This window comes from the organism of the source record quoted next, unplaced genomic scaffold, assembly GCF_019419815.1.
Source record: "Pyrus x bretschneideri cultivar Hongxiangsu unplaced genomic scaffold, Pyrus_bretschneideri_v1 Contig50, whole genome shotgun sequence".
Taxonomy (NCBI): domain Eukaryota; kingdom Viridiplantae; phylum Streptophyta; class Magnoliopsida; order Rosales; family Rosaceae; genus Pyrus; species Pyrus x bretschneideri.
In genome coordinates this window covers 13,997-26,478 of record NW_025999788.1, presented here as the reverse complement: position 1 = coordinate 26,478, position 12,482 = coordinate 13,997, and the positions used below count along the sequence as shown (strand labels likewise).

The following is a 12,482-nucleotide window of genomic DNA, read 5'->3' as shown; positions in this document are numbered from 1 at the left end:
TTGTGATTGTCACTTTAAAATTCTTATTTGGGTTAAATAATAAGCAAAGCAAAGGTCAAATATGTCAGTCGGCCTTGAAAGGTAAAGCAAATTTTAAATATTGGTTGATCAAACGGTCTGTTGTTGTTATGAATCTCTTTAAATGCAAAAAAATGCATGAAGCTGCTTTTGCTTTTCCTTTCTATAAAGTTGAAAGGTGCAACCAAAAATATGCTGTGCTACAAAGACCTCAAAATTTCCAACCCAAAGCTGAAAGCTCCCTCCATACTAATAGCATCCCCAGGTCCTCTCTCTCTCTCTCTCTAAAAAAATCAGACCACTTATGAATTAAATGGTTGCTGTTTTTCTCTAAACCAGAAGCCCTCCAATGACGAATTCCGGAATGAAGTCTTTTTTACTCTGCTCTCTCTTTGTGTTCCTAACATGTTTTTCTTCTGCTTCTTCACATAATCTGTCTCTCAGGAGGCAAGCTTCGATCCTTGTTTCTCTCAAACAAAATTTCGAAGACTCGAAAAATCCTTCTTTAAGTACTTGGAATGTGTCAAACTACATGTTCCTCTGCTCTTGGGCTGGAATCCGTTGTGACGGCCTAAACAGATCAGTTGTCTCACTTGACATATCCAACTACAACCTCTCAGGTACTCTTTCGCCAGCGATCACAGAACTCCGAACCCTAGTCAATGTTTCAGTGTCAGGAAATGGATTTGCAGGTACTTTTCCTTCCAGTGTTCACAAGCTAGCCAGGCTACAAAACCTCAACATATCCAACAATGGGTTCAGCGGAAGCTTGGACTGGGAGTTTTCTCAGTTGAAGCAGCTTGTATCGCTAGATGCTTACAACAATGATTTCAATGGCTCACTGCCATTAGGGGTCACTCAACTTCCGAACCTGAAGCGGTTGGACTTTGGCGGGAACTACTTCAGTGGAAGCATTCCTCCAAGCTATGGAAACATGGTGCGGCTCAATTATCTCTCAGTTGCGGGAAATGACCTGAGCGGTTACATACCGCGCGAGCTCGGAAACCTCACTAACCTACAGCAGCTTTTGTTGGGATATTACAACGAATTTGAAGGTGGAATCCCACCAGAAATTGGCAAGCTGATCAATCTGTTTCATTTAGACCTCGCAAACTGTGGTTTGGAGGGGCCAATCCCTCTGGAGCTAGGGAATCTGAAAAAGCTAGACACTTTGTTCTTGCAAACAAATCAGCTCAGCGGTTCGATTCCTGCTCAGCTGGGAAACTTGAGTAGCTTGAGGTCTCTTGATCTGTCAAACAATGCGCTAACAGGAGACATACCCGCTGAGTTCTCTGGACTCCGCGAGCTCACACTCCTGAACCTCTTTATCAACAAGTTTCACGGGGAGATTCCTCACTCTATCACGGAGCTACCAAACTTGGAAGTCTTTAAGCTGTGGCATAACAATTTCACTGGAGCCATACCTTCACAGCTTGGTCAGAATGGTAAACTGATTGAGCTTGATCTTTCGAGTAACAAGCTCACCGGAGTTGTCCCAAAATCTCTTTGCTTCGGAAGGCGGCTGAAGATCTTGATTCTGCTCAACAATTTTCTCTTTGGGCCTCTACCTGATGATCTTGGCAAATGTGACACGCTAGTAAGAGTCCGAATGGGGCAGAATTATCTGACTGGATCAATACCACCGGGGTTTCTTTACTTGCCAGAGCTCTCACTGGTAGAATTGCAGAACAACTATCTGACCGGACAGCTTCCGCAGGAAACAAGAAAGCAACCCTCAAAACTCAGCCAGCTGAATCTGTCAAGCAATCGCTTATCCGGGTGCCTTCCTGCTTCTATCGGAAACTTTTCAAGCCTGCAGATTCTTCTATTGAGTGGAAACCAATTCACTGGAGAAATCCCATCTGGCATTGGCCGGTTGCAAAGCGTTCTCAAGTTGGATGTGAGCAGAAACAATTTTTCGGGCACAATACCTCCGGAAATTGGAAACTGTCTCTCTTTAACCTACTTAGATTTGAGCCAAAACCAACTCTCCGGTCCAATCCCAGTTCAGATTGTTCAAATCCACATACTGAATTACTTCAACGTTTCGTGGAACCACTTAAACCAGAGCCTCCCAAAGGAGCTAGGCTCCTTGAAAAGCCTAACGTCTGCTGACTTTTCGCACAATGACTTCTCCGGTTCAATCCCACAAACAGGACAATACTTGTTCTTCAACTCCACATCCTTTGTCGGTAACCCTGAGCTCTGCGATTCTTCTGCGAATCCATGCAAATACTCCTCAACCTCAGCATCAGAAAATCACAACCAAACCGGCACGCACTCTCAAGTCCTCAGCAAATTCAAGCTTGTCTTTGCACTAGGCCTCTTGCTGTGCTCGTTCGTGTTTGCAACCGTTGCAATTATCAAGACCAGAAGGGTGCGAAAACATTCGAACTCGTGGAAGCTCACAGCATTCCAAAAGCTGGAATTTGGAAGTGAAGACATCTTAGAGTGCATAAAGGATAACAATGTGATAGGGAGAGGTGGAGCTGGGATTGTCTACAGAGGAACAATGTTGAGCGGCGAGCAAGTGGCGGTGAAGAAGCTGTTGGGAATCAACAAAGGCTCGTCACACGACAACGGCCTCTCCGCAGAAATTCAAACACTGGGAAAAATCCGCCACCGGAACATTGTCCGGTTGCTGGCATTCTGTTCAAACAAAGAGACAAATCTGCTGGTTTACGAGTACATGCCGAATGGAAGTTTAGGTGAAGTTTTGCATGGGAAGAGAGGAGGATATCTCAAGTGGGAAACTAGGTTGAATATTGCCATTGAAGCAGCGAAAGGGCTCTGCTATTTGCACCATGATTGTTCTCCTCTGATTCTTCATAGGGATGTTAAGTCCAACAACATTCTGCTCAACTCAGAATTTGAGGCTCATGTTGCAGATTTTGGGCTTGCCAAGTTTTTGCAGGACACTGGAACATCAGAATGCATGTCTGCAATTGCTGGTTCATACGGTTACATTGCTCCAGGTAATCCTTTTGCTACATCATTAAACCAATTCGAGCGGGGATTCTTACATGTAACGTGATGTATCCTCATCTATCTATCTGATTCTCACTCATCACATGAATCACTGTTTTTCTATCTAACTCATCACATGAGTCACGATATGAATGAGATAGAGAAATGGGATATGTCCCCGGTTGAACCTAATTTTTCTCTTGTTTGAGAATTTTTTTTAAAGTTAATTTAACATCAATTAATTGAATAGGCTAGTAATCCACAACATACTGAAAAAAAGTAAGTGTGATACTATTATATTAAACTCACATAGGAATCACACTATTAGTGGATCGGAAAACTTTGGTGTGATATCATTATATTTAACTCACACTAGTGTAGCAATAGTGTTATAGATTTCAAACTCATGTTACCTAATTCTTATATATAAGTATCACACTCACTCAAACTACTGTAGAAGGACTAAGTAGTGACGAATAGCTAAAATAGACCTATACACTTGATGCAGCACTTAAAGCAATTAAAGCACATTCCATGTGTCTTTTGTGACTTGGTGGACTAAGTCAGCCGCCTTCAAAAATTCCAGATGGAATGATTACTTCAAATCTTGATTTGTTTTGCTCAATTTGGTATTATAATGGGTGAATAGATGAATAGAAGATAGAAAACATCCACATACAGATCATGTCACAAACTTCTAATTAAAAATAAAACTCACAAACTTTTAATTTAAAATAAAACTCGAAAAACACTAAGACGTAAATGAAGATACACCAAATCGATTTAGGGTCCTTATGTATTTTCCCTAGAAAATGCTTGTTTCTTTTCCCTATGTGTATACTTTAGTTGGAACCAAAGTAGCGAGGAGTGGCATATGGATTACAGAAAGGGCAAAGGCTCCACTGACATAGGAAATTCTCCTTTTGCTTTTTATATTGCTCTCTACACACAGTGAAGTGCAGCATGAGCTTTTGCATGTCTTGAAACAATAAAATTCGATGTCCCCTTCAACCCAATTACAACCCCACCTTTTTGACCAAAAACCCATTTGAACCCAAAATCCACAAAACTCCATATAACCCATCGAGTATCTTGTTTGGGATCCAAGCTTTACTTTCCCTAAACCCTAGAAAGTAAGGCATCTGTGAAGATTATGGCATAAAACCCTAATGACCTTTTCCTTTTACAGACAGCATATTGCTTTTCTGTGTGTTGTGCAGACGAGTAAAAATAAAAATAGAACGGTGGATATATCACTTCATTTGTAGTGCATTTCTTACAAAAAGCTGAGACATTATTGTATTTTAGTCTCACTCAATCCTTCGCAGTCTCACTAATTGTGAAAGTTATCATAATGAGGCAGCCCCGTTGAGTATATTCTCCATGTACTTAACTCAAATTAGACAAATCGATTTCACTTTTTTCACCTGTTTCTTGTATATTATGAAATTTACAATGAGCTAAATTTGTTTACTGTGCCATGGAGCAGAGTACGCATACACATTGAGAGTTGACGAGAAGAGCGATGTGTATAGCTTTGGAGTTGTACTGTTGGAGCTCATCACAGGAAGAAGGCCAGTTGGTGGATTTGGGGAAGAGGGAATGGACATTGTTCAGTGGACCAAGATTCAGACCAACTCGCAGAAAGAAGGGGTTATAAAGATCCTCGACAAACGGCTAGACGCTGTTCCGATGGACGAAGCGATGCAGGTATTTTTCGTCGCGGTTTTATGTGTTGAAGAGCAAAGTGTGGAGAGACCAACCATGAGAGAAGTTGTTCAAATGCTTGCACAGGCTAAACAACCAAATACATTTTACATGCAATGATTCAATACTTGAATCGCTTCGTGTAGCAACAACAATATTTTGGTGACCCGGCAACAAAAATGTCAAGAACATGTACAATAATAGACGATTTTGGATCAAGTCGCGAACACAGTTGAGTAGTACTATAGCAGTAGCTAGCTGGCAGCCAAAGTAAGAAGTGATGAAAGCAAGCAGGCAGTCGGTCCTTATTTTTGGGGGTTTTTTTTGGTTTTGTTGTTGTATTTGTTAGAGTGAAGGTAGATTTGTTCTGGTTATCAATGGCAGGCAAAAGTGCTGATATGGGTAATGGTTCGTTTGCATTATTGTGTCATCATATAAATGTATGGCCTGAATTTTTAAAACCTGCGAAGCTAACACGTTTGACACGACACGACATGTTCGGGTTTGCAATTTTGAGTACAATGAATGACTTTCCTCGAGAAGAAGCCTCCATGCAACCTCATTTCATAGAACTTGTCATTACTAGTAAATTGAGAGGGGTAATATATAATCCAAAGGTTGGATATTTTTTTCCCCTCCACTGGGAAAATAAAAGATTATAGTGCCAACCTATCATAAACAGAAAGGTTCTGCATCTTTAATTAATACTGCCATATAAAAACCACAATGCCAAAGGAAACAAGTATGATTACAACCCAAATAAACTCTAAACTGATCTATCATTTGTACATAATAATTCAATTTACAAGCCAAGTTTCTTAGGCCTCAAGCATGTAGATGAGCCCTGGTGCAAACCCAGCATTGCGACTTGCTGCTGCTTGGATCTCTTTTCCCTCTCCTTCTGCTTGCTTTCTTTCTCCGCCTCTGCTCAAGCCTTTCTCAGATTCTCCATTTCCTCCTCCATCGCTGTCTTCTCCCCCTTTTGTCTCTTCTTGTGCTCCAACTTTGAGTTATCCGACTCCTTCACTTAATAGAACATGGGTCCAAACTCAGCCAGCCATTGGGGTTCCACTGCAGTGTTGCACTGCATATACTCCTTCGTTGTCAAAACTAACTCATGATAGATCACATAATCTGGATTGCAGCCCATACCATAAAGTGCGCTGCTCCGGTGCAAATGGCATGGCATCCCAGTCCGGCAATTGACATACTCCCCCACACCTTTCAATCTTGCTGCGTTCCGAAAGTAAGCGGAGCAAATAGCTCTTCTCACGGTATCAGTATGAGGCCAACAGGATGTGAGCGGGACTTTGAGTGTCTTCAGTATCTCTAGAAGTTGGGACCTCACCTCTCTGACGTTTTGCAGCCCTTTAACTTGCATAAAATGGTCATTGTACCAGTCCCCACGAAACTGATGTTGTTCCCACTGCTGATAAATGTTGTACAATGTCAAGTGGTCGGACTCTGGGAAGGAGAACTCTCCCTTGCAGCATCGCTCTCCTCTGCCCTATCTTCAGGCCTAGAGAATACCGACGGCACTGAAAGCATGGACACAATTGTCAAAATCTCGTCTAAACATCCTAGCTTTTCACCCATCAATAGCATCTTAGCGAGTGGAGGGTCCAATGGCAACTCCACCATTTTCCAGCCCAGGTCAGTTAACCACCCCTCGTTGTTAAGAGCACCCAACACCCACAACTGGTACATAGAATGCAGAATATTATCCTTGGGAGGTGGGTCTAAGAAATCAAAATCTAGCAAGTTATCAACCTGAAGAGATTTGAGCAACAAGACCACATATCCAAGATTGGTCCTCTGGATCTCTGGCACCGGATTGGGTAGCATTTCGTTTAAGTACTCATTCTCTGTGTATAGCCGATAACATGTGCCAGGCTTAGTTCTGCCAGCACGCCCAGCACGTTGATTAGCAGCAGTCTGACTAATAGGAAATACTCGAAGAGCATCCATACCCATTTTCGGGTTTTATACTTTCATTTTACCATAGCACGTGTCAATGACATGAGATTCCATCTACCGTTAAAGATGTCTCACCAATGTTGGTTGCCACAATGCATTTACGAGCCCCATCTTCAGCTTTTCGGAATATCTTCGCTTGCAAGTCAGCAGGCAACTGTGAATATATAGGAAGTATCAAGAGTTTTGGCACCTCTTTAACCAAGGTGGAGATAATTTGTTCCATCCGCTCTGATAGGGCATAACAAGCTGCCTCGATCTCATCTTGGCCGGTCATGAAGATGAGGATGTCACCTTGAGGGCTGGTGATGTGAATCGTTATGGCCTCCTTCACTGCAGCTTCAACATAATCTTCACATGGGGTTTTACTATACCTGATAGATACAGGAAATGTTCTCCCAGGAATTTCAAAAATCGGTGCACTTCCAAAAAAGTTTCTAAATTTCTGCGCATTTAGTGTTGCAGATGTCACAATGAGCTTAAAATCACGACGTCAGGCAACCACTTTTTTTCAAAATCCCAAGCAGCACATCCGTGTTTAGTGACCTTTCATGGGCTTCGTCCATCACAACTACGAGATACTTGTCAAGATCGGAATCTCGTAAGTGTTTCACGCATAAGTACTCCATCAGTCCTGTACTTTATTATGATATTTGCTCCAATCACATCCTCAAAGCGAATAGCGTACCCCACTTTTTCACCAAGCTCAGTCTCCATCTCTTCATTAACTCTCTTTGCAACACTCATGGCAGCCGCACGTCTTGGTTGGGTGCAACCCACAATGCCATTTACAGTGTATCCCTCTTCGTGCAGATACTGTGTCAGTTGAGTCGTCTTTCCAAAACCGGTTTCTCCAACAATAACAATAACTTGATTTTTTCGAATTACCTGAAGTAAATCATCCCTCATAGAATATATGGGCAAAAACTGCTGTTGCTGCGAGATAGTTTTTGACTGTGCGAATTCACTTGCTACTTCCCCATTCTTCATATGCTGTGCAAACTTTGCATCTTCTTTGAAATCAGTTTCACCATCTGCACCTGCAGCAGCAGTATCTGCTTCAACCTGCTCTGGTGCTTTCTCAACACCAAGGATATCGCCTAGTTTAGAACCTGCAAGCTCCCAAAAACACTGACGCGATTTGTTCATATTTTGCTTCTCATGGATTTTCCTAATGAGAGCAGACCCTTCGCGAGAAATTATGGCCATATCAGATGTGGGATCCTTTATTGGCATTGTCGGCTCTGATGGCTTGGTAAAAACAACACTCCATCCTTTACAAAAACACTGTCAACGAGGAAAGGAGGCTTCAAATTTGTATCATGCATGAGAAGATCTAACTTTGTGCTCTTCTTCATCATCGAACTCAGTCTGCACCTCAGTCACTCTACCAGCACCAGATCTTAAAAGTTGACGATCCTCCCACCGCATACTATCAGCAGTGAGCTGAGACAACTTTTTGCTCTGAGCAAGGGTCATCTTTGTTCCATCTCTTCGAACCAATCTTTTTGCCAACTCTGCTTCCTTCTTCTGAAAAGAAGCATTATCTCCAAAAAACAAACACGAGCTATCAACTGTATCAAACATCTTGTTTCCTTCTTCCCTATCGTACCACGCATGATCAGAATTGTATTCCATCTCTAGACGCATGCTTTCACTAATCTCATATTAACGTCTTCGTCCCAATCAGCCATGTCTCCTTCTCCATCCTCAAATAATTGTGCATTTTCTGAATGAAGAGTAATTCTACGAGAACTCACATCATGTTTCGAACTTGAAGATTTAACCGCATCTCCAGAAGGACAAATTCAAACTGGCGACGAAGAAATGGGATCCCAGGGAGAAGCATCAGATTCCGAAATATTGTATCTACTCCGCTTTCTTCCATATTCTCCACCACATTGATCTTGTTCACACCGGTCACATTCTTTCCTTCGACGTCAACAATCCTTACCATAACTACTGCTACCATCTCTGCAATCTCTCCTCCTCCTATGTTCTTCCCTGCTATAAGCATACCTACCCTTACAAACTCTCAGTGCCTCAAAACTTCCATCAACACCCTTAAACCCTCCCAATTTCGCATTACCATTGACATTGAAACCTAAGACAGATTTCTTCTCAGGACGTCTAAAAACAACTCTGTCCTTCCCCTTCCCTGGAACATATAATCCCCCACCACCACTGCTATTCTTTTGCTCCATTGTTACCCTTGTTTTGTCCGTATCAACAGATTCATTCCTTCGTTTTCAATAGAAAACCACGCACACACAATAACTTATACATCAAGAAACCTGGTACAATTACAAACTTGGTACCAAAACCTAGTCTCTCCCAACAAACAAAGGAAATTGGAAAACTTTACGTGCATATTTACCGTTTTACCCACATCCATAGATTATATAACTTGCAACCAAAACAAATTGGAAAGCTTAGGAAACAGATTTGGGCAGAATTCACCAGCCCCAAATCAGCTTCTTTTTTTAATTTGTATAAATTTTGTTGACTTAACAAAAATATAAATCACAGAAATAGTGATTGAAACAGAGTTATGGGGTCTCTCTTACCTTGGGGGGGATTCAGGCGGCTGTCGAATTATGAACATAAACCCAGAAAAGTATTCAACTTTGTAACTGTGTTCGATCAGAAAAGGTCAAAACTTTGATCTGGGGTAGCAATATTCCGCTGGATCCTGTTTTGGGTCGGTTGTGGCTTCTCTATTTGGGCCTTGGCCCTTTGTATTGGGTCAGCACAGCCCAATGTGGTGAAAACAGAGGCCGCCCACTCAGTACCAACCTCTGCAAGTTCCCGCTTTCACCTGGACTGAGTAAACAAACACCACAGAAGTCAAAACCCTAGAGAAATTTCAGAGCAAGAGAGGAAGCAGCAAGGAACCGATTCAGTTCTTGTTGTTTGACTTCTGAAGGTACGTAAAGCTGGCTCCTTTATTTCAATCAGTTCTTGTTGGGATGCAATTTCTTCTTAAACCATTCTGCTTTATTTTAATTTCCTTCCCAACTCTTGTGTAATCTCAGACCATAAACTGTAGTTTATTGGACTACTCAGATGCTTAATTTTTGTATTTCCTGAGGAATTCGTGCCTTCACTCGTTGAAAATTCAGTTTTTTTCTGTGATCATAATTAGATATAAATTCTGGTGTTTGAAGTGTAGATTTGTAGGCTGAAATTATTTGATTAATTTTTTGAGTTTTGCTAGTTAGAGGTGGAACCCATAAAAGATTCATTACTTTCAGTCCAAGCTACCAGCAAAGGCAAGCAATGGAGTGATGGGCAGGTAATGGATTGTAATCTATTCAAACAATCATACTCGTAGTCATAGTTGGTTCTAGTTGGAGTGCATTATCCCAGTTGCATCAATCTTTACGTCTTCCTCGAAACTACGTTGTTTTGGTAGGTCATACACAAGATGTCCTCCAGAATCGCCCAAATCCGCCTTGTCAGCTCTCATCCCGAGGTTTATGAACCGTGTGATGATTCGTTTGCTTTAGTCGATGCTCTTTTAGCTGATCGAACAAACCTGTTGCAGCACCAACCGACATTTTGCTTGGAACTGGGTTGTGGTAGTGGCTATGTCATTACTTCTCTAGCTCTTATTGTTGGCCAGGCAGCGCATTATATTGCGACTGATATCAACCCCCACGCAATGAAGGTGACTCGTGAGACATTAGAAGCACATGGGGTTCATGCGGAGTTGATAAACACTAACATTGCATCAGGACTGGAGAAGCGTCTGAAAGGTTTGGTTGATGTAATAGTTGTGAACCCGCCTTATGTGCCGACCCCTGAAGATGAGGTGGGACGTGAAGGGATTGCGTCTGCTTGGGCTGGCGGGGAGAATGGACGTACTGTGATTGATAGGATACTGCCTGTTTCTGACAATCTTTTGTCAAAGAAGGGCTGGTTGTACATGGTCACTCTTACAGAAAACAATCCCTTGCAGATATGCCTTCAAATGAGAGAAAAGGGCTATGCTTCCAGAATCCTTGTCCAGAGATTGACAGAGGAAGAAAATCTACAAATCATCAAGTTCTGGCGGGATTCAGATTCTCAAGTAGCAGAAAAGGAAAACAAAACAGTTCCTGCAAAGGTCATGGAGTCTTTGCTCTCTCAGTTCCATATATTCCCGTTTCTGAGAGGCAGTAACAACGACAGTAGCTGATGTATACAGAAGGGGAAGAAGTAAGTTTTCTAGTGCGTACATGATGGAAAAATGATCTATTCTCATATTCTTCTTGAGTTTTGGAAACCTTTGTTGGAATGTGAGATGTACACAATTGATTCGTTTGGTGCCGTAGGGGCCTTCCGCATACGATCATTTCTACGAAAACTTCCAATTCCTGGATGCATGTTTTCGTAGCAGCATCTGCAGGACATCTTCATCATTTTCCTAATACATTACAACTTGGGTGCAACTCAAGAAATTGCTCAAAATTGTCAATGAAGATTTTATTTCTAATGCCATTTTATTGTAATCGGATTATGAAATGATTATTTTGTAATGCTTTGAAAACAAGTTGTCTAGGAATGTAGTGTGCAATCCTCCTTCAAGGTTTAATAGCGCGTCGAAGTGACAGCATAAAGTAACCAAAGGAGCATTGCATTGTTTCTTCAACGGATATTTCTTGAATGTCAAGCTAACAAGTACAATTTACTGTAAGAATCCTATGTGGACTCAACTAGTTGTGATAAAGGAGAAGTAATATGTTGGTAATGCGAATCATTAGAGTTTGAATACGTTAAAACCAGCATCCTATAATTAAGGAAATACATCAAACGTGCTTCTAAAGCCACTCCATACACGGTTGAGATTTGGTGCAACGGGTGAACAACCAACCCTCCACGATAGATGGAAGTTTATAGATGTGGGTTTGCTCTGTCTCAATAAGAAAACGATACAGCGGTGAACAAGTCGTTTGACACACTGGACAAGATCGAAGATCATTTAAGTAGTTGGAGATACATGTGTGCAGATGAACTCACACTTGCAGATGTTTGCTTGTTCACTACGTTAATCCGGTTCGATCTCGTTTACAACCCGGTTCTATCTTTTCTGCTCCTATACTGACAGTTTGGTTTGCAGTAAAATGTTATGAACAATTAAGAATATTGTTCAATAACAGTAAAGGAAGAATAATTGTGGTTTAAAACTCATGAAATGTTCACATTCTTTTCCAACGAAGAGGATGTATAAATTGTTGGTAGTTTTAATCAGTGTATGACATCATGTAGATCAGGCCATATTCTTGTCCAAAGACTTGTAATAATTGCATGATAATATTCTTGAATGATGGCTATACAATGAAGGTCAATGGCAGTTTATATATCTTGCCCAAATTAGGTGTGTTATAAATATGCATTTAACAATCACTAATGGTTGTTTCAAGTTTTTCATGTCTTCGACAGCCAAATCTTTATTCACTACAGGAAAAAGAAAGATAGAGGCTCTTCTTGATGGGTGTAGAGGTTGAGTACACCCGAGCGCACCAGATCACGCCACACCCGCTCCTTCATTTGCTCCATCTCCCGTTCTCGATCTCCAGATTGTAGTGCATGTAATTGATACATCTATGGGAGTAAGAATCAACCATGTTATTTCTATATGTGATCGGTGCCTGAAAAAACCCTTACATGAGTAAGTTTGTTGCCTTTGATTTCCAATTAAATGGGTAAAGTAAATTCATGTAAATCAATTTCTCAATCTGCTGTGTTCTATGGTAATGTATAGTAGATATATATTGACTGAATTGAATAGCCATAGTATTGGTTGCTGTGGGAAATAATCAAATATGGATTAC

At 41.3% G+C, this 12,482-nt stretch overlaps 2 protein-coding genes and 1 pseudogene across 6 annotated transcripts; 2 read left to right on the top strand and 1 right to left on the bottom strand.

Annotated features, from left to right (window-relative positions):
* Window positions 1-206: 206 nt before the first annotated feature.
* Window positions 207-5,115, top strand: LOC103953278 (leucine-rich repeat receptor-like serine/threonine-protein kinase BAM3). Its single transcript, XM_009365013.3, has 2 exons — window positions 207-2,993; window positions 4,475-5,115. The coding sequence occupies exons 1-2, from the start codon at window positions 368-370 to the stop codon at window positions 4,810-4,812; spliced, it is 2,964 nt and encodes a 987-aa protein (XP_009363288.2). The 5' UTR covers window positions 207-367; the 3' UTR covers window positions 4,813-5,115.
* Window positions 5,116-5,367: 252 nt separating this feature from the next.
* Window positions 5,368-8,603, bottom strand: LOC103953277 (annotated as a pseudogene).
* A 795-nt stretch (window positions 8,604-9,398) lies between these two features.
* LOC103953276 (methyltransferase N6AMT1-like) lies at window positions 9,399-11,299 on the top strand. 5 transcript variants are annotated; one of them, XM_048569662.1, is made up of 3 exons: window positions 9,408-9,592; window positions 9,888-9,961; window positions 10,082-11,299. In XM_048569662.1, exon 3 carries the CDS (start codon window positions 10,094-10,096, stop codon window positions 10,844-10,846), a length of 753 nt encoding a protein of 250 aa, XP_048425619.1. In that variant the 5' UTR covers window positions 9,408-9,592; window positions 9,888-9,961; window positions 10,082-10,093; the 3' UTR covers window positions 10,847-11,299. The 5 variants fall into 5 exon arrangements, with proteins under 5 accessions (XP_048425623.1, XP_048425619.1, XP_048425622.1 ...); XM_048569665.1 differs by having other exon boundaries at window positions 9,884-9,961; XM_048569664.1 differs by having other exon boundaries at window positions 9,875-9,961.
* The last annotated feature ends 1,183 nt before the right edge of the window (window positions 11,300-12,482 follow it).